This window comes from Meriones unguiculatus, chromosome 14 (genome assembly GCF_030254825.1).
Source record: "Meriones unguiculatus strain TT.TT164.6M chromosome 14, Bangor_MerUng_6.1, whole genome shotgun sequence".
NCBI classification, from domain to species: Eukaryota; Metazoa; Chordata; class Mammalia; order Rodentia; family Muridae; genus Meriones; species Meriones unguiculatus.
Window position 1 is genome coordinate 3,227,219 of NC_083361.1, and position 21,936 is coordinate 3,249,154.

Consider the following 21,936-nt stretch of genomic DNA (forward strand, 5'->3'; position numbering starts at 1 on the left):
GGTGAAAAAGAAGTTGTGTGTAAATATAAGAAACAGCAAAAGTGATTCTGAAAGTTCGATAGTGTCGTATAACAACCAAGTTTTTTTTTTTTTCCTAGAAAAACGAAGCGTGCATTTGTGTTTGTTTTAGGATACTTTTACGTTAGGCATTCATCCTGCAACATGAGGTAGATGACTGCCTAATGTACACAGTTCTCGTGATACATATCGACTGGTCCTCACTCACATTTTCCCGTCTGGATACGGGGACACTGAACCCTGGGAGGTCCAGAACATCTGACTCTGAAGTCTCTGATGTAAACTACCCACGTTTGAACCAACCAGCTCTTCAGTTCCGTCTTCTCAAATCTACCACAGTCCCTACCAGAGCACAGGAGGCGGAGTCCTCCTCGGTGGGTCTCAGGCGAAGCGTAATCAAGTCAGTTACATCTCGACCTGCTCTAACTTCATTCGGAACTTCAAAACTCAGGCTCGTCCGTAGGCTCCAGAGGAGACTAATGTACGGGAAGAACCCGGAAGTACCATTTACTCACCGGAGGGCTCCGCCCCTTTGAGCGCGCACACCCGTGGGAACTCCCACAATCCTCTGGGCGCAGCTCCCGGACGGGCTGGTTCAAGTTGCTGGCCGGATCAGAGCGCTAGGCTTCTGTTCGGTCCAAGGACTGCATTTCCCAGGGGCCACCGCGCCGGAAGCAAGACAACAACTTCCTGTGTCCTGGCGGACGGTCAGCTCTTCAGGTGGGACTAAGAAACCGGTGTTTGGCCTCGGTCTCCACGGAGTGAGGCGGGAGCCAGCGGCTGGGCGTGGGCGGATGTTGACACGTGTGTGAGAGTGTAGAGTCGTGGGGTGTGTGTTTGTCTGTCGGTCCGTCTGTCTGTGCACATCTTCACCTCTGCATTACCTGTGTCCCTGAGCTTGTCGCCTTCTGCTCCTGCGCTCAGGGCCACAGGGGCGGACGCAGAGGGCCAGGCTTCGGGAAGGAGAGGTCGGGGACGGGGTCTGACGGAAGCTTCCCCTGAGGTACGGACTGGAGCCGGGGACGAGCCTCTGAGGCCGGAAGTGCCTGCGAGGGTCGCCGCGGAGGCAGCTGCTCGCGGAGCGCCGAGGCCCTGTGAGCGCTCCAGGAGCTGAGAGGGTTGTGGGAAGTGAGGGAAAGCGCGCACTGAGGAGGCTCTCAGAAGAGTCTAGGATCTGTTGCCTGCTCGGGCGCCCGAGTCGGCCATTATTCCAAAGGAGGGCTGGGGAAGGATGAGGTCATTATTGTGTTGTGCCCGAATGAAAGACCCCAAAAGACCACTAGAAGTCCAGTCCCTTGCAGATCACAGGAGGATCTTTAGTCAAGCTTAAGCTCTGGCCAATCTTCCCTGACGTAGCAGGTTGGAAAGTGAGGCCCGGAGTCTCAGCGGGGCAGAGTTTTTAAAGGGAGAAACGACAAGTAGGGCATTCCAAGCCTTGGGGTTGGAAGGGTAAGTTTTGGGTATAAGGTGTGTTCAGCAATCGAGATGACCTTTAGGCTAATTGTTCTAAGCCACCTGGTCAAAGGTAAGGTACCTAAGATAGTTGTACAATAGCCTGCTGGGCGGAGTGGAGGAGCCACTAACACATTCTGTGGTATTTATGACAACCTGTGGGGAGGAGGCCTGATCTAGTTATCTATTTACACATTCTGTGGTATCCGAGACAACCTGCAGGGGGTGGAGGACCATGTGGCCCTTCCCGGAACCCAAAGGTGGGGGTCAAGTCATTCCAAGGTCAGTCAACCTAAGATAGAAACAAAATGGAGCCACCTCTGCCATCCTAAGTTCCTTCAGTTGCTGCACATGTAAAATTCTGGAGGGAGTTTGCTCTTTATCTTTGAGAAGTGAGGTTTCAGTTTTAGAGTATAGAATTGTCAGTAAATGAATGAGGAACGTGGAAATTTATAACTCCACCTCTGTGGTCTTTACAATGTCTCTTCCCTTTCTGCTTAATATTCACATTATCATTTCAATGACCCTTGACATCTACCTACAATAACTCCCTTCCCCCAAGATGTTAATAGATAGGGATCTCCAGATGTTAACGTTAAGGCTTTCAGCCTTCCGATTTGCTATATTGATTACTATTTCGATGGCATCACACCAGATGACCTCTGATCTTTAAAGATTATTTCAATCTGTGTGAATAATTTCACACAGAATTATTCAAAATTCTGTGTGTGGGGTTATGTGTCCCTGAGCACATGGTCTTCAGAGGGTTAGGGTTAGATCTACTGCAGCTGGAGTTACAGGCATTCTGAGCTGTCAGGATGCCGAACTCCTGTCTTCTGGAAAGTCATACCAGCGTTCAGCCTTTGAACCATCTCACCAACTCCTGCATTTGTCTTTTTTGTCTTTAGTGTATTTCCCTTGTTTTCCTCTGTGTTCATCCATATTGTAGTAAATGGTTGGTGTCATTCCACTGTGTTCTTGCGGTTCATTCAAGTGATTCTTTGTCCATTCATCTTTTGGTGGGGTTGCATATCACAGCTGTGTAGATAATGCTGGAGTAAATGTGAGAGTGTACATGCCTCTCTCTCTTTTTTTTAATTCAATTTACATCTCGGTCATAGGCCCCTCCTTCCTCTCCTTCAAGCCCCACCCTCCCTCCCAAGTTCCCTTTCCCCTTTTCCTCAGACTAGAGAAGCCCCTCTAGCCAGACACCCCAGCTCATCTATTTCCATGAAGACTGGGTTTGTCTTCCTCCCCTGTGGTCTGGTAGGGAAGTCCCATCAGGGGGAAGTGAGCAAAAAGCAGGCAACATAGACCATGTCAGAGATATGCCCCACTTCCTAACTAGTGGCCCACATGAAGCCTAAGATGCCCATCAGGCTTATCTTCTTGGGGTCTGTGCATTGTAGTTTGTCTCTCCTGTACTATAGGACTAAAATCTGCTCATAAGTGAGTATATACCATTTTTGTCTTTCTGGGTCTGTGATATCTCACTCAGGATGATCTTTTGTAGATCCATCCATTTGCCTGCAAAGTTCGTGATTTCCTTGTTTTTAGTGGCTGAGTAGTATCCCATTATGTAAAATGTGACATAGTTTCTTTATCTATTCTTCGGTTGAGGGACATCTAGGTTGTTTCCAGTTTCTGGCTATTTACAAATAAAGCTGCTTTGAACATGGTTGAGCAAATGTCCTTGTTGAATGATGGAGCAGCTTTTGGGTGTATGCTCAGGAGTGATAATAGCTGGGTCTTGAGGTAGTGTAATTCCCAATTTTCTGAGAAAGTGCCAGATTGATTTCCAAAGTGGTTAGACAAGTTTGCTCTCCCACCAGCAATGGAGGAGGGTTCCCCTTTCTCCACATCCTCTCCAGCATATGTTGTCACTTGAGTTTTTGATCTTAGCCATTCTGATGGGTGTAAGATGAAATCTCAGAGTTGTGTTTCCCTGATGACTAAGGATGTTAAGCCTTTAAGTGTTTCTCCACCATTCGAGATTCCTCTGCTGAGAATTCTGTGTTTAGTTCACTACTGCATTTTTCAGTTGGATTATTCGGTTTGTTGGTGTTTAATTTCTTGAGTTCTTTATATATTCTGGATATTAAGCCTCTGTCAAAGGTAGGATTGGTAAAGATCTTTTTCCCATCGGTAGGCTGTTGTTTCGTTCTATTGATAGTGTCCTTTGCTTTACAGAAGCTTTTCAGTTTCGTGAGGTCCCATTTATTGATTATTGATCTTAGAGCCTGTGCTTTTGGTGTTCTGTTCAGGAAGTTGTCTCCTGTGCCAATGAGTTCAAGGATCTTTCCCACTTTCTCCTCTAGAAAATTTAGTGTATCTGGCTTTATGTTGAGATCTTTAATCCACGTTGACTTGAGTTTTGTGCAGGGTGATAAATATGGATCTATTTGCATTATTCTGCATGTAGACATCCAGTTAGACAAGTGTGCCTATCTCTTACAGAGACTGATTTTATTTCCTTTGTATGTTTCTACTCAGTAGTGGGCTCAATGGACCATGTTCATTCTATTTTAATTGTTTGAGAATCTGTCACATTGTTTTCTACAGTGACTATTAATTTACATTTCCATCGTAATGTGAATTTTCTTTCTGACAATAGACACTTTAAAAAAAGATTTATTCATTTCATTTTCTAATATTTCTAAGTGTTTTGCCTACATGACTTTATGTGCACCATGTGTATGCCTGGTTCTCTAGGAGGCAGGAAGAGAGTGTCAGATCCCCTGAAATTGAAGTTAGACATGGTTGTGAGCCACCATGTGGGTGCCCGGAATCAAACCCTCTCTTCTGTACTGGGCCATCTCTCCAGGCCTCGGGTAATTGACATGCCACTTAATAGGCATGAGGAGGCCTCTCATTTTCATTTTACGTCGATCTCTCTGGTGGTTGTGTGTGTGTGTGTGTGTGTGTATGTACCTATTAATAGGCCATATTACTGTTCCATTTGGGGAAAATACCTATTTCTGAGTTTGTCTCTTTCTTAATTAGGATGTTTCCTTGTCACTGAATTGTCTTCAAAAGTCACTGTGCAGAAGTTTAGATGTTTGTTAGCTCCTTTTGCTTTTGATGCTTTGTTTTAAGAGTAATACTCAGTATGTCCAGTGTTAGGTTTTTCTCTATATTTTTTCTAGTAGTGTCAATTCTTAAATTTTAATCTGTTTTGAGTTGACTTTTGCATGTGGAGTGGCTGAAGGGCTAACGTTCTTCTCATGAATGTTAATACTCAGTTTTGCCAGTACCACTGAGTCTAGAGGCTGGCCTGGAAGTCACGTAGACCAGGTTGGCCTGGGACTTTGAGCAAGCCTCCTGTGTTTGCCTCCCTAGTGCTGGCAATAGAGACCTATGCTACCACACCCAGCAAGACTTCCTGCACTTTTATCTGCTGTCTTTGGCTTCACAAATTTATGAAGCATTAGCAGTTATAAGTGTCACAGAACAGTGACTTCTGTCGTGACCTAATCATAACTCTGTCACAGAAATGTCAAAATGTGGCCTGGTTAGATGCCTGGTTGGTCACCCTGATTCTTCTCAAATGATTTATGACTTAGAGCAAGAAATGAAGGAAATTTTTTCAAAAAGGTTACCAGATGTGTCAGGAAGAGATGTTGTTCAGTAGATATAGCAGATTCTTCAGTCTCATTTAATCCTCTGCCTGACATTAATAGACTGCATGTCCTGGCAGTTGTTATACTTGTTTTTGCTGTAGTAACTTTGCAGGCTTTAAAATGTATTTTGTTTTATTTCTGTAAAGGTTTTGAAACAAAACGATAGAGAAAAAGCTGTATTTACTGTGAGGATGCTTAATCTTCAACATGGAAATAATCCTCAATAATGTAGCTTAGACAAAATGGGGAAATGTAGCAGAATTTTAGCAGAACCTGTTTTTGTTTTTTTTGTTTTTTGTTTTTTGAGACAGGGTTTCTTTGTGTAGCCTTCACTGCCCTGGATTCACTGTGTAGACCAGGATGGCCTTGAACTCATAGAGATCCACCTGCCTTTGCCTCCCTGAGCCTGGGCTCATGTTCCTGTACCTCTGCCCTGGCTTTAACGAACCTTTGTACATGGCATGTATTCCAGACTGTAGCACTTAGGCTTTGAAGTAGCCTTTTGTCAGTGATTGTTTTTTGAGATTTTATGGGGTTATTCTTTTGAAGGATTCTCAGAGCTCTTGCATAACTCAGTCCTGAGACATGCCTGGCAAACCAGGATGTCTCATTTGACTTAAGAACTGCTTAGGTCTTTCAAGACAACCCCTAGATCAGGTAAGAAGTTTTGGTATTCAGAAACTGTCTTGCTAAAAGTGCCTTTTGTGCAACAATAAAAAGAGCTTCTAGGAAGCTGTCAGTCTCAATCCTTGAGGCTGAACCTCCAGCTGCAGAGAAAGTTAAAAATCATCTTGCGGTATCTCTTTTTCCTTTGATCAGTCCTCCCGTGTAACTCAGAACACAGTCAGGTGCACTGCTTTCAAGCATGCAACTATGCAATGCCAGATGCACCAGTGCATGTCTGCAATCCCAGCCGTCCTATGGCAGGATGGGAGGTAGAGGCAAGAGGGAAGGATGTATAAAGAAAGAAAACTTGTATGTGAATATTGTGCAGAGACAAGCATGTGTAATTTCATAAGATACCTCAGATGTGCTCTTGGGAGGTGGGCATGGTGGTGCATGGCTGTAATCTTAGCATGGGAGGGAGGAAGAAGCATTAGTAGTTCAGGGCCAGCCAGGGTTACTCAAGATTCTGTCTAAAAACAGAGTTAGACAAACAATCCTAAAGTGTATTGAGCCAAGGCTGAGACCTGTTGGGCTAGAGCACTGGTTCCCCCTTTGGGTGTGGACGCTCCCTGGTGCAGTGTCTTAGTGAGTTCTGAGGGCTGTGTGTGCTGCTCAGATCTTGTGAGAAGAGGTTGAATGCCCGTGAATGCAGTGCAGAGCACAAGACAGTCCTCCCCACACCCCAGACAGAGTAATTGCATCATCAGTGCTGAGGTTGAGGAACCCAGTTCTAGACTCAGAAGACCTATGACACTTGAAATGAATTTAAAATAATTTTGTGTGAAATATCCCATAATATGGATAGGGGGAAACAGATCACACTGACCTCCTGGGACTGCATACTTTAGAGCTAATTATCTTCATAAAGGATCATGGTTTAATTGATGCAGTGTAAGCTGGAATTATAGATGGACCAGGGCACTCAGGAAGTGTTCCAAGGTGTGCGATTCCATTTACTAAAGTGGGTGCAGAATGCTGGATGGTGCCTGAGCATTGCAGCTGCAGCCCCTCCAGCCTTGCTGTGCTCCAGCCCTGAGTGTTGAGAGGACTTGCCATTTGGATGCTGTGACCCCATCAGCCTTGATGGGTGGCTTCCAGTAGGAAGATGTCCTCACGGTAGGAGGAGAGGCCTAGTTCCAGGTCTGGCTGCATCTCAGGATAGAAGATGGGATCCCCTCTGCTGGCATCTCCTGGAGGAACATCAAGGCAGACCCGCTTATGCTGCACTCGCACTCTGACCCCTTGTGCATTGGCTGTCTGGGGTTAGGAGAGGGTCAGCTTTGTGTGACTCCTGTCTGCTTCTGATGTGTGTGAGGGAGGCTGAGAGCAGTGGGAGGAGAAAGTGGGTGGGGATGCTTGAGAGATAAAAGTAGTGGATGAAATCGTACTGACATAAGTCAGGCTGGGAACATCAGGTCACAGTCCAACCAAAGGCTTTCTTTCTGTCCCCAGGGGAGGAAGCTGAGGAAGAATGACCAGCTCTAAGTCTCAAGACATGGTCTGTGTAAGTTGTCGTTTCTCTGTGTAGCTCTGACTGTCCAGGAACTCTCTTTGTTGACCAGGCTGCCCTTTCACTCACAGAGATCCACCTGCTTCTGCCACCAGACTGCTGGGATTAAAGGCAGGAGCTACGATACCCAGCAAACAAATCTTTATATCATCAGATACCATAATAAGCTCAAGGTGTCACAGTATGACTTAGGTATTCTACACTGAACCGGGTGGCATTTCTCTTTTGTGGCATAACTTGAAGGATGCGGGTGGATGGAAATGCACATGTTTTGGATGTGTAGGTGGGCACAGTCATGGATTTGGGGAGCTCGTGCAGGCAGGTGTCTTGAGCATTTTCATGTGGCTCCTTTCTCACTCTTGAGTCCTTTCCCTGCTGTTTTCCATCTTGAAAGCTTCTCCAGTTTCACTCTGCTTGTGTTTGTGGTTCCAGGGTTCAGTGACATTTAGGGATGTGGCTGTTGACTTCTCTCAGGAGGAGTGGGCCTGCCTGGATGCTCCTCAGAGGATGTTATACAGGGACATGATGTTGGAGATCTACAGCCACCTCGTCACAGTGGGTAAGGCCATCTGTCCCCATGAATGGGGGATGTGTCCTCTACATTGTTGGCTTTGCTCACTGTGATTTCAAAGTCATAGCCATCTTTCAAAGTTTAGTTGACACTTGGTTTGGTGACCTATGCCTGTGATTGCTTCACTTAGAATGCTGAGGCAGGTAGATTACTGTGAGTTCAAGGTCATTCAAATACTTAGCGAGTTTCAGGGTAGCCTAGTCTACATGTTGAGACCTTGTTTTTAAAAAAAAAAATCAGTCAATCAATCAGTTAATATAATCAGAGGCTAGAGAGCTAACTTGGTAGTTCAGAGAACTGGTTGCTCTTGCAGAGGATTTGTGTTCAATTCCTACCAACACAAGGTGGTTCACAACTCTGTAACTCTAGTTCCAGGGGATCTGATTCCCCCTTCTGGCCAACATGGGCCCCATGTGCTCATGTAGTGCTCAGTCTACATGCAGACACTCCTGTACACATAAAGGAAAGTACATTTAAATCAGTTGAATTTAAAAGAGGGCGCTGAGGCTGTCCTCCATCATGGAGCAAGATCAAGGTGAAAAGGAGAACCCCATGCGGGAACTTCGCATCCACAAGCTCTGCCTCAATATCTGTGTGGGGGAGAGCGGAGACAGACTGACCTGGGGCAGCCACGGTGTTGGAGCAGCTCACAGGCCAGACACGTGTTTTCCAAAGCCAGGTACACCGTCAGGTCTTTTGGCATCAGGAGAAATGAAAAGATTGCTGTTCATTGCACAGTCCATGGAGCCAAGGCAGAGGAAATTCTGGAGAAAGGCCTGAAGGTGCGGGAGTACGAGTTACGGAAAGATAACTTCTCAGATACGGGGAACTTTGGTTTTGGCATTCAGGAGCACATTGATCTGGGCATCAAATACGACCCAAGCATTGGTATCTACGGCCTAGACTTCTATGTGGTGCTGGGTAGGCCAGGTTTCAGCATCGCAGACAAGAAGCTCAGGCTGCATTGGGGCCAAGCACAGGATCAGGAAAGAGGAGGCCATGAGCTGGTTCCAGCAGAAGTATGATGGGATCATCCTTTCTGGCAAATAAACTTTATCCAAAAGGCCAATAAAATTTTCTCATTAAAAAAAAAAAAGAGGGAGCTGTGTACCTCCTTCTTCCCAATAGAATAATGTGAGCTTTGTTGGGTTCAAAATAGGAGCTTCCTGAAGCACCTGCTTTTCCACCCTTCTTTGTCCTCTCAGAGAGCTCTAGGTTTGGTGGGAGACCCTGTCTCCAAAATGAAAGTGGAGTGCCCAAAGAAGACACTGAACACTGGTCTCTGTCCTACGTACACATGCATACGTACATACACACACACTGTTGCACACATCCTCTTGAACACATACATACATTGTGCATGCATGCATAATGAACTAATAAAGACTTTCATGATATACTTAATAATGAGTTAGCGTAAGTAATTTAAAACAGAAGTGGACACATTCTATTTCTCTCAGTGAACACTTTACCTGCCTTTAGTGGAAGTTTCAGGCTGTGGTTCATCTTTTTCATTGAGCTAATATCTAAGAATGATGTGTAAATGTGAGAGAAGGCAAATAACAACAATGGTAATAGTGTTTATGGCGGGGATGTAACTCAGTGGTAGAACATTTCCCCAGCATCCTCAAGGCCCTAGTTCTATCCCCAGGACTACTAAATAAATAAATGGAGATTTAAAATATACTGGTTCTGTGTTAGTATAGGCCAGACTGGTCAAAGTGTTTGAATATAGTATGTAGTCTAGTATCAACCCTACCCAGTAGATATCAAGTCCATCGAAGTTATGATTATCATTATTCTAGACAAGGTTTCTATTTGCGGTACAGAGATCTGCCTGCCTCTGCCTCTCCAAGTGCTGGCATTAAAGCCTGACATCATCATCATCCTCATCATCATTTGATGTTTATGAGACCAGGTCTTATGTAATTGAGGATGGCTCTGGACTTAGTATCCAACTAGAGCTGGCCTTGAATTTTTCATCTGCCTGTTCACACTCCGGAAGTGTAGTAATTTCAACTGTGTGCCACCCTGCACAGTTCTTAGATGGGAACATTGAGCAGAGACTCTTATGGACTCTCCTAAATAAGTGGCATTATTAGTGAGCTGCAGAGATGGGGTGTACACTAGACAGTGTAGCCTAAGGGTTCATGCTCTCACCCACTCGATTACACTTTCCACTTAAGTGGCAAGCCCCTGTTGGCATGTAAATGAGACTAAAACCCTAGGCTGAAACAGGTAGTTCCTACCAGGGTTGCTTTTCCTTCCTGAAGGTCTTTCCTCAGTATTGTTTTGGCTCCTAGAAATTTTCATGGTTTTTCTGAGGGTCTTGCTGTGGAGCCCAGACAGCCTGGCTCATTCTCCTACCTCCTTGGCTTACAGGCATGCTCCACCATAGCAAGCTATATAGACATTTATAATAAGTAAGTCTATATTTGAAAAATTTATACAGGCAGAGCATGTTGGCACATACCTTTAATCCCGGCATTTGGTAGGCAGAGGCAACAAGATGAAGATCAGGTTCAAGGCCAGCCTGCTCTACATATCAAGCTTCAGGACATCTTGGGATAATTAGAAAGACCAAATATATATAAAAAAAAAAAAAAAAAAATTCTTTATACTATGTGTCCTTTTTTTTTTTAAGTGGGAAGTTCGATTTGCAAACCAGATCTGATCACCTTATTGGAGCAGGAGAGAGAGCCCTGGATGGTTGTGAAGGAAGAGACAGACAGGCTGAGCCCAGGTGAGTAAGTGTAAGGTGAGACTCCAGCATTGCCAGGCACAGCATGTGGTCAGAGGCCCCACATAGCTGACCCTGGATTTGACAAACTTTCCTCAAAACCCCAGGGCCTGTGGAAAACATGCCTGAGCCCTGGGAAGAAAGTCAAGGTCATAGCAAAAGCTGTCAAAGGGGCTTCTGTTTCAGGAATCACTTGAAGTTGTTCTTGTTTTCTTCCCTCTCACTGGAGCAGGTACCCTCCTTCTGTAACTTTAAAAAATATTGTATTGTTGGTTATGTGTGTGAATAAGTATGGATAGAGTTGGCAACCTTGTCTTGTTTCATATTATAATAGAATTGCTTTAAGTTTCTCTCCGTTTGTCCCTTGTATCCCTAATGTCCCCAGAACTTTTATTGTAAAGTTGTGTTGAATGTTATAAAAGGCCTTTTCTGCATGTAATGAATTGATCCTGTGGCTTTGTCTTTCAGCTTTTTTATATGGCGGGCTGCATTTCTCAACGTGTGCATGTTGAATACAGTTGTAAATACATGTATATTGCCCATCCCCGCATCTCTGGGATGACGCCTACTTGATCATGGTGGATGATCTTTTTCATATGTTTTTTTATTTGGTATTTTTATTGAAAACTTTTGTGCCTTAAGTTTATCAGGGAAATTGGTCTGTAATTCTCTTTGTTTGGTGTATGTGGTTTTGGTATCAGGGTAGCTGTGGCCTCAAAAAAAGAATTGGGTAATCTTCCTTTTGTTTCTATTTTGAGGAATAATTTTAGGAATATTGGCATGCAGTCTTCTTTGGAAGTCTGGTAGAATTTTGTGTTAAAACCATCTGGCCCTGGACTTGAATTACTGAGTCTATCTCACTAGGAGTTATAAGTCCATTTAAATTGCTTCTCTGATCTTGATTTAACTCTGGTAAGTAGTATGTATTTAAAAATTATGACTTCCTTTTAATTTTCCAGTTTTGTAGAGTATAGGCTTTTAAAGTATGTCCCTATGATTCTCTGAATTTCCTTACTGTCTGTGTTAGGGTTTTATTGTTGTGAAGAGTTACCATGACCATGCTAACTTTCATAAAGGAAAGCATTTAATTGGGGCTGGCTTACAGTGTCAAAGGTTTAGTCCATTATTATAGTGGAGGGGATCACGGCATCATGCAGGCAGACATGGTGCTGAAGATGGAGCTGAGAGTTCTACATCTTGATTCACAGGAAGTGAACTCAGCCACAAGGCCTGGCTTGAGCGTCTGTGGCCTCAAAGCATGCCTCCATTGACAGTCCAACACGGCCACACCTCCTAATAGAGCCACTTCCTGTGACCAAAGCATTCAAACCTATCAGTCCATGAGGGGTTTCCCATTCAAACTACGGCATTCCGCTCCTTACCCTCCCCCACCCCTATAGGCTTGTAGCTGTATCATAATGCGGAAATGCAGCCAGTCCAACTTCAAAAGTCCCCATAGTCCATAACAGTCTCCAACTTAATAGATTTCTGAAGCTCAAAGTCTGTTCCTGGATTCATTCAATCTCTTAACTCTAATCCCCTGTAAAATCAAAATAAAAAAGGAGATCACACATTTCCAATATATTGTGGCATATGATATACATTACCATTTCAAAGGAACATAGTAAGGAAATATTGGACCAAAGCAAGACTGAAAATTAGCTGTGTAAACTCCAAACACTGCATTTCCACATCTTATGTCAAAATGTTCTTCAGATCGCCAACTCCTTTCAGCTTTGTTGAAACTTCTTTCTCTTGGGTTTGTTTCACTCCCTGTTAGCAGAGCTTCTTGGCAGTTACCTCACTGCTACAGCATCGCCAACATTTTAGGCTCCCCAGGGCAATTCATGTTTCACCTTCAGAGGGTCACACAATGGCCTCTCTAGGCCTCCATTCAGATTCACTCCTGACAGGTCTGGCCTCAGCAGCTTTTCTTGGTCATGGAGGGAAATTCCATAACCCCTTCTATCCTTGGCTCTAAAGCCAGAACCATGTGGCCGAAGCTGCCAAGTTCTGCCTGCTGGGGTTGGAAGATGGCCCCTCATTCAGTTACATCTTCATTAGCTTTCAGTTTTCAGTGGTTTTCTTCACTAGAAAGATATTGAAGCTATCTAGAAAATCTTGGCTTGGCTATCTAGAAAATCTCTCTGTAGACCACAATGGTTTTGAACTTAGAGATCTACCTGCCTCTACCTCTGAAGTGCTAGAATTAATTAGCTCTGAGCTTTTATTCTTTTCACAAGTTGGAAGCTTACCTGGATTTGATCTTGCCCTGAGGTCAACACTCTCTTTATTCCATTTAACATTAGACTTTAATCTTTTTTATCTCCTTGAACACAGGATTTAGCTCCATTCTGATTCCTGGTGCTCCTCTTCTCTTGAACTATACATTTCTGTTGTTCCTTCTTCAGCTTGCTCCTTTTCATTATAGCTCTGCATAAGAATGAACACTAATAACCACATGACAGAGTCAATACTAGGCTGTTTTCTGATTTCCTCTGCCAGTGCCATTAATCCAAACTTGTTACTTTAGGCTCAGGCAGATTTTTTTTTTTTTTTTTTTTTTGGACAAGGGCAAAACAGCCACATTCTTCACCAAAATATCATAAGAACAGTCTGTAGGACACATACTAAACTTATTCTCTTCTGAAATATGAAGCCTCTCGAGCCAGGCCACTATAGTTCAAATTACTTTCAGCGCCACTGTCTTCCATGTTCCTACTAGGATAGCCCAGTGAGCTCCACTTAAAGCATCCAACTGCTTTTCCAACCCAAAGTTCCAAAGTCCACATTCCTCCAATCAACAGCATAGTCAGGCCTATCACAGCAATACCCCAGTCCCTGGCCAGCTTCTGTCTTTGGGTTTTATTGCTATAAAGAGACACTATAATGATAACAACTCTTATAAAGGAAAACATTTAATTGGAGGTAGCGTATGGTTCAGAGGTTTAGTCCATTATTATCATTGCAGGAAGCATGGTGGCATACAGGCTGACATGGTACTGGAGATGAAGCTAGAAGTTGTACATCTTGAGCTGAAGGCAGCAGGAAGAGAACTGAGGAGCCTCTGGGCCTGGCTTTAGCTTCTAAGACCTGAAGGCCCATCCCATTGACACTTGTCTTCCAAGAAGGCCACACTTCCCAGTAGTGCCACTTTCTGACCAAACATTCAAACATATGTGTCTGTGCAGGCTGTTTTTATCCAGATCACTACAGTGTCTGTTGTTATGTCTTTTTTTCATCTTTTCATCTCCAAGTTTCTTCATTTGTATCTTCTTTTCGTATGCCTTTGGCCAAGTTTTGTCACTCATGCTGATTTTCTCAAAGAACCAACTCTTTGTTTTATTGATTCTTTATATATATATATAAAGAATATATATATATATTTGTCTTTATTTTACTAATTTCAGCCCTGAGTTTACTTATTTCTTAGCAGATAGTCCTTTTGGGTGTAATTTTGTCTTTTTTTGTGCTAGAGCTTTCAGGTGTGTTAAGTTGATAGTATGAAAGTTCTCCAATTTTTTTAAGTTGGTACATAGTACTGTGAAATTACCCCTTAGGACTGTGTTTTTCATGTTCCACAAATTTGGGTGTGTTGAGTCTTCATTCAACTAGGAAGAGTTTAATTTCTTTCTTAATAGCTGTCTGACCCATTTTTTATTCAATAGAGAGTTGTTTGGTGTTTGTATACTTTCTGTTATATGTGGTTATTGATAACCTGCTTTAATCTGTGGTGGTTAGAATACAAGGTGTTATTTGAAATTTTTTCTATTGTATTTGAGATTTGCTTTGTATCCAAGTATGTGGTCAATATTGGAGAAAGTTCAATGATGTGCTGAGAAGAAGGTATATTCTTTTGTGTTTCTGTGAAATGTTCTGTAAGTATCTGTTAGGACCATTTGGTTTGTAATGGCGGCTTTAGCATTTCTCTGTTTAGTTTTTGTCTGGATGACCTGTCTATTGGAGAGTGGGATATTTCTGTCTTCCACTATCAGTGTGTAAGGGCCAATATGTGATTTAAGCTGTGGTATTGTTTCTTTTATGAACTTGGTTGGCCTGTGTTTGGTGTATAGATATTGGTGGATTTTCTTTCGATGAACATGTCATATCCTCTGTCTCTTCTGACTAGTTTTGGTTTGCAGTCTGTCTTGTCAGATATTAAAATGGCTACACCAGCTTGCCTGTTAGGTCTGTTTGCTTGGAACTAGAAGATCTTTTTCCATACTTTTATCCTGATGCGATGTCTATCATTAATATTAAGGTGTGTTTCTTTGATGCAGCAAAAGAATGGATCCTTTTTTGCATGCATTCTGTTAGTCTGTGTCTTTTTATTGAGGAATCGAGACCATTGATGTTGGGAGATATGAATGAGATGTTTTTGTTGATTCCTGTTATTTTATTGTGGTGGTGAGTGTGTTTCTTCTCTTTTGATTTGGTAGTCTGGGACTGTTCCTGGTGCTTTCTTGGGTGTGGTTAACCTCTTGAGGTTGGAGTTTTTCTTTTAGTGCCTTCTGTAGGGCTGGATTTATAAATAGGGATTGCTTAAATTTGGTATTATAATGGATTGTCTTATTTTCTCCATCTATGGTGATTGAAAATTTGGCTGGGTATAGTAGTCTAGGTTGGCATCTGTGGTCTCTTATAGTCTGTAGAACACCTGTCCAGTCCCCTCTGGCTTTTAAAGTCTCCAATAAGAAGCCAGGTCTTATTCTAATATGTCTTCCTTTACATGTTATTTGCTTTCTTTCAGCTTATAATACATGTTACTTGCTTTCTTTCAGCTTATAAACTCTTTGTTCGGTACATTTAATGTTTTGATTATTATATCCTGGGGAGGGGCACCGACGATTTTCTTTTCTTTTTCAGTTTATTTGGTGTTCTGATTGCTTCTTGTACCTTGATAGGCATCTTATTTTTTAAATTAGGGTAATTTTCTTCTGTGCTTTTGTTGAAAACATTTCCTGTGCCATTGGCTTGGGTTTTTCTACTCTTATGTCTGGATTTGGTCTTCTCATTGTCCCAGACCTTCTGAAATTTTTTGTGCTGGAATGCTTTTAGTGTTGCCATGTTCTTCCATGGAGGTGTCCCTTTCTCTGTTGTTGTCAGCATCTGAGTGTCTTTTTTCTGTCTCTTGTATTCTGTTGGAGAGGCTTGCCTCTGAGGTTCCTGTCTGAGTTTCTAAACTTTTCATTTCCAGATTTTCCTCATTTTGGGTTTTCTTTGTTGATTTATTTCCACTTTCAGGTCTTGAACTATTATATTCATTTCTTTCCATAGTTTGTGTTTCCATAGTTTAAGGGATTTATTCCCTCTTTTATGATCTCTACCCTACCTATAGTGGCATTTTAATGTCCCTTTTTTATTTTTCCACTATGTCACAATACTCGGGGCTTGTGGTGACTCGGTTGCTGAGATCTAGTGCAGACACACTATTATTGTGTTTTACATTGGCACTTAAGCATTTGAGTTTTGGAAGACTGCAGGTGCTCATATCTGGTCTTGTCTTTGTTGGCTGAGTGTTTTGTTCTGTGGTTTCTCTTGCCTTCTCTAGTTCTTAGGAGAGTGTGATGGCAGTATACAGCCCTGCAAAAAATTTTGTGGGATCCTGATAGGTGTAGCCACTGGGGTTCAGGGTAAAATGTGTTTCTTGGTATTGGGAGCTGCCGCTTAGGAACTGGGATGGGATAGGCAGATAGTTTCGAGGGGATTCACTGTAAGGAAGGAAGCAGGTGCTTCACAAAGATCTGCTGAGTCTCTGGGAATTGGGGCAGAGTGAGGAGAGGCCATAACAGATGGTCTGCTGTAGAGCTGGGGACTGGACTTGGAAGAATGGAGGGGGAGGTAAAGCTCTGCAGTTAGCGTGCTTGTGTCACTGGGCAGAGCGTCCAGAGAAAGCCTGTTGGAGTTGGAGGTGGGATAAAGCAGTGAGTAGAGAAAAGGAAGCTTGGATATGTAGGTCTGTGTGATGGACTGGAGATGGGGACATGGATGAAAGGCAGGCTACGGTAGATGGTGGCTACAGACCCAGGGATGAGACCGGGGAATTGGATTTGGAGGAAGGGAAGGGTAGCCTACCTATTTTCCTGGCTGGAGATCCTTTCTAGTCTTAAAAAAGATTCTATTGAACTCCCTCACCACCTTCTTTTTGTTTTCTTTTTGGCTTGTTTTTCTTAGGCACTCTCATTATCTAGTCCAAGCTGTCCTGTAATCTATGACATACTTAACTCTGGCTCCTAATTGCTTTAATTACAATTATGTACCACCACCACTACAGATTTTACCTCCTTTCTTTTTTAAGATTCCCAAGTCCAGGCCAAGAGGTAGTTATGAACTAGCACTGTGGGGAGCCAGAGGCAGGTGGATCTCTGAGTTCAAGAATACCTTGGTCTATGGAGCAAGTTCCAGGACAGCCCAGGCTACATAGAGAAACCTAATCTTGAAAAACCAAAAAGAAAGTAAAATAAAATCCAAGTCCAAGCCAGTTTTCTTAAAGCATGACCCATATATTTATGTAGCATTGCTTTTTTTTTTTCTTTCTCTTGATTTGGTTTATTGTGGCATTTGAATCTTCTGTGAAAGATCAAAGTCTCAGACTCAATTCAAATTTACATTAAATGAATTTATTTCTACTGCTAGCAGAAGGAAGGAAGCCTTAGGGCCAAAGAGCATGTCCCATGGAAACACGCCACCTTTTTAGGTGGGGACTTAAAAGGGGACATCGAAAGGCATTTATTACAACTGTCCTCAGAATCCACAGCTGGTTTTACTTCCCACAGTTGTTTCTTTCCTACTGTACAGTGATGAAACAACCATTTCATCTCTTTCACACAGAGATAAGCAAGGCTTTTTTGCTTGTTTGTTGTGTTTTTGTAAAATAGATGAGCAAATTTTACTGAAACAAAGGCAGGTGTAAAGAACTCACAGCCCACTGTCTTATTCTTGTCTTACCTGCAGTCCACTAAGATCTTCCAAGTATTCCAGAGGGAAAGGTCAGTGCCACTTAAGGGATGCCTAGATCCATTCTACATTTATTTTTTTTATTTTTAGTCATCACAGGGAACCTGTGCAAATTATTACTCAGATATGAAGACTAATGACTGGGAAAGAGCAGTTCATGTTAGGACAGGCAGTAACACAGTGCCATCAGGTTAGGGCTGGCTATCATGTTCCCACAGGTTCAAAAACCTTCACAGAATGGTGTAACAGATAGTATGTGTTTGTGTGGTGTAGATTTTTTATCTCATGATTTGGTTAAAAAATTTTCACCAACTTGTGTGTATTTCCTGTAGTATGCAAGAAGCACACAGATCACTTCAGTTTAGTTTGTTATCATCTCCTTAAGCAGACATGTCTTCCCATTTCCCCAAGCTGTTCTGCTCTAAAGAGTATTGCTGTACACACACTTTCCTTATGGCTGCTCTCCTTGCTCCTGTTCAGCTTCTCAGAAAATACTTTCGAGTCTGGCCATTCATTTAATGGAATTTGTATGTGTGCGTGTTACAGGAAAATAAAGTATTTTTGCTTTCTCTTTTTCTTTCAGATTTGGAGTCATGTTATGAAGCTGAGAATATATCTCCAGACAATCGTATTTATAATATAAAGCCACCCAAACAGAGCGTAAAGCAATTAAGTAAAACTTTTGACCTTACAGGTTCCCATTTTAGTAATGGTCCCAACGATACATTCAAGGGACTACAAGGTTGTCAAGAAGGAGATGCTAATCAAATTACTAACAAGGAAAAAATGCCTACTCACACCTGCCAGACTCTTCCTACCAATATAGAAAAAGCGTACGAATGTAAAGAGTGTGGGAAGTACTTTGGTTGTAGGTCAAATCTTACTCAGCATCAGAGTATTCATACTGGAGAGAAGCCCTATGAATGTAAGGAATGTGGGAAGGCCTTCAGACTCCACCAACAGCTTACAAGACATCAGAAATCTCACAGTGGTGAGAAACCTTTCAAATGTGATGAATGTGGAAAAGCGTTTCATCTTCCCACCCTGCTAAAGTACCATAAAACCATTCATACAGGTACTAAACCATTTGAGTGTGAGGACTGTGGGAAGTCCTTCAATCGTGTTTCTACCCTTTTTCAACATAGGATCATTCATGCTGGTGTGAAACCATATGAATGTAACGAGTGTGGAAAAGCCTTTAATCGACGATCTAACCTCATGCAGCATCAGAAAATTCATTCTGGTGTGAGACCCTTTCAGTGTAAGGAATGTGGAAAGGCCTTCACTATGTTGGCACAGCTCACTCGGCACCAGAACATTCATACTTCAGAGAAATCATTTGAGTGTAAGCAATGTGGGAAGATATTTAGCAGTGGCTCTTACCTTATACGACACCAGAGTACTCATACCAGTGAGAAACCTTTTGAATGTACTGTGTGTGGGAAAGCTTTTAGGCTTCACCTATACCTTTCTGAGCATCAGAAAACTCACACTGATGACAAACCTTTCAAGTGTAAGCTCTGTGGGTCAGCTTTCAGACGGAAGTACCAGCTCAGTGAACATCAAAGAATTCATACTGATGTGAAACCCTATCAGTGCAAGGATTGTGGGAAATTCTTTCGTAGACGGTCAAATTTTACTGAGCATCAGAGTATTCACACTGGAAAAAAACCCTTTGAGTGTAAAGAATGTGGGAAGCTCTTTAGACTTAATATACATCTCATTCGACATCAGAGATTTCATAGTGGTGAGAGGCCTTTTGAGTGTAAAGAATGTGGGAAGGCTTTTCATTTTTTCAGCCAGCTTAATTACCATAAAACAATTCATACAGGTGAAACACCTTTTGAATGTAAGGAATGTGGGAAATCCTTCAAGCGTGTCTCCAGCCTTGTTGAACACAGGATTATTCATGCTGGTGTGAAACCATATGAGTGTAATCAGTGTGGGAAAGCCTTTAATCGTCGCTCAAACCTCATGCAACACCAGAAAATTCATTCTGGTGAGAGACCCTTTCAATGTGAGGAATGTGGAAAGGCCTTCACTGTTCTGGCACAACTAACACGACACCAGACCATTCATACTGGAGAGAAATCATTTGAGTGTGAGCAGTGTGGGTCAGCCTTCAGACTTCAGTACCAGCTTACCCAACATCAGAGGATTCATACTGATGTGAAATCGTTTCAGTGCAAGGTATGCGGAAAGGGCTTTCTTCGTAGTACAGGCCTTAGAATCCATGAGAGAATCCACACTGGTGAGAAGCCATTTCAATGTAAAGAATGTGGGGAAGCTTTTCAGTATCACTACCAGTTTCTTGGACATTTTAGAATACATACTGGCAAGAATCCTTATGAATGTAAAGAATGTGGGAAGTACTTTACTCGTGGTGGAGACCTTAAAGTACATCAAAGAATTCACACTGGTGCAAAACCTTTCCAATGTTAAGACTGTGGGAAGGCCTGTAGTTGAAATAAAACTTGGTTTGACATGCTAATCTTCACAAGAAGCCTTATGATGTAAGGAATGTAGAAAACCAGTAATTCTAAACTAGCTGTATGTCATAGAATTCATACTGGTGAGAAACGCTATGATGTAAGGTGTGAGAAAATGTTTAGATTAAGTTCAGCCTTCAGTGCATATCAGAGAATTCATATTTTTATGAAGCCCTATTACTGTAAAGAATGTGGAAAGACCATCGACCAGGGCCCTGGCCTTCCTCAACATAAAAGGACCCATACTATTCTTAAACTATGCAAAGAATGTAGGAACATTTATAAAATAGCTGAGTTCTTAAAGCTCATCAGAGCCTCCATATATGTCTGAAACCCTATGAATGTAAAGAATATAGAAAAGCCTTTATTGTAAATGGTGAGATTACACAACATTAGAAAATAAAGGTGGACAAGCCTTTGTATGGATATTTTACTGACCATCAAAGAACTCAATAAGAATGTAACTCAAAAGAATGTGGGAACAATTTTAATCTGTTCTAGAATTTGAGCAACATAAGGTTGTTCATATGCTCTTGATACCAAGAAATCTTGATAGAATAAAAGTGTAGGAAGTTTGATGTTTAAGAAAATGTCCTATTGAGAATATCTTTGTCAGTTTTATAGCGTAGCCATCATGTTCTTGATTTATCTAATTTTGAATACAACTGTTAATTGTATAAACTTAATTCTCCAAACACTGTTCAGCCGATTTAGGAAGAGCAGTTATTGGAACTAGGAGTATCTGAGACATCCTTTTTTTTGTTGTGTTAGAATGGACTTTTACTTTGTCTTCATTTCTTAATGCTGGCCACAGTACTAGCCAAAGTTGTGGAAACAGGGTTATAATAGATACAGAATTCTTGAAACAGTATTTGATTTATGCACATGATCTGTAAAGTAACTTTTACAGTATTCTTGCTTTTATTGGCATTACAGTAACTGGTGTGAAAGGCAAATTGTATAGCAGGTAGTTTGGAAAAGCCTCATGAATTCTCCAAAATTAAATTTCAAATAAATTTATTTTCATTGAGAATCCATTGCTTGAGCTTTTCTGCAGAGAAATCAAAAGCACAGCTGATGGTGAATATGTACTTTTTACAGGGGTTACACACAAAACGTTCAAAAGGTAAAGCCCTGTATGTCCCTGCCCAGACATTAAGATAAAGTACATCTGTGACAGGGCAAGCCTGTGCACAGTCTCCTCCATCTCATATTCTTGCTGACACCATTTCAGGTTCGACTAGGAAATTGATTTCTGATGGACAGTCTCAGGGAGAAATTACCCAGTTCTACTCTGTGAACCGGAGGCCAAGATGCCCCTGCTAATTTATCTTGGCTTCTGCTAAACTGCCTGGGGGTGCAGACCTCCCTCTTCATCTAACTGCTTATCTTGGCTTCTGTTAAACTGCCTGCTTTGGCAAAAACTCCACCTGCAGCTGCTGAGCAAGATAACAGAATGTGATTTTTGCTTTTAATAGCCCCTTGCTCTAAATGCTTGGGGCTACACTGGGATCCCAAATACCTGATTGTAATCCCAGCCAACTGGAATAAAGACTTTCAGTTAGCTAAAACTGTGTGTGAGTGATCTCGGGTTGGCTTGCCGTAAAACAATAAAAATAGACAAAATCGAAACCACGTATAAAAATACATGTGAGAAAATTTTCATACATATGGAAAAGTTGGAAGGGCCAAAAACACTTCTGTATTTTCACCCGGATTCAAGATTGTTAGAAATTTACCATGTTGATCCTGTTTTTCTGTAATATGGTTATTAAGAATATGTTTTAGAGCTGGGTGTTGTGGTGCATTCCTGGAACCCAGTTCTTGGAAAGCTGAGGCAGGAGGATTAAAAGTTGGAGACAAGCCTAGCTACATTGTGACTTCAAGTTCAACTTTGGCTGTATAGAGACCAT

At 42.2% G+C, this 21,936-nt stretch overlaps 1 protein-coding gene and 1 pseudogene across 3 annotated transcripts; both read left to right on the plus strand.

Moving 5' to 3' along the window:
• Window positions 1–615: 615 nt before the first annotated feature.
• On the plus strand, window positions 616–21,594 carry LOC110556723 (zinc finger protein 60-like). Of its 3 annotated transcripts, none has more exons than XM_060366524.1 (5): window positions 616–738; window positions 7,209–7,260; window positions 7,699–7,825; window positions 10,482–10,580; window positions 18,118–21,594. In XM_060366524.1, exons 2-5 carry the CDS (start codon window positions 7,228–7,230, stop codon window positions 19,974–19,976), a joined length of 2,118 nt encoding a protein of 705 aa, XP_060222507.1. In that variant the 5' UTR covers window positions 616–738; window positions 7,209–7,227; the 3' UTR covers window positions 19,977–21,594. The 3 variants fall into 3 exon arrangements, with proteins under 3 accessions (XP_060222507.1, XP_060222508.1, XP_060222506.1); XM_060366525.1 differs by lacking the exon at window positions 616–738 and adding an exon at window positions 741–822; XM_060366523.1 differs by lacking the exon at window positions 616–738 and adding an exon at window positions 747–1,021.
• LOC132647105 (large ribosomal subunit protein uL5-like) lies at window positions 8,026–10,438 on the plus strand (annotated as a pseudogene).
• Window positions 21,595–21,936: the final 342 nt, after the last annotated feature.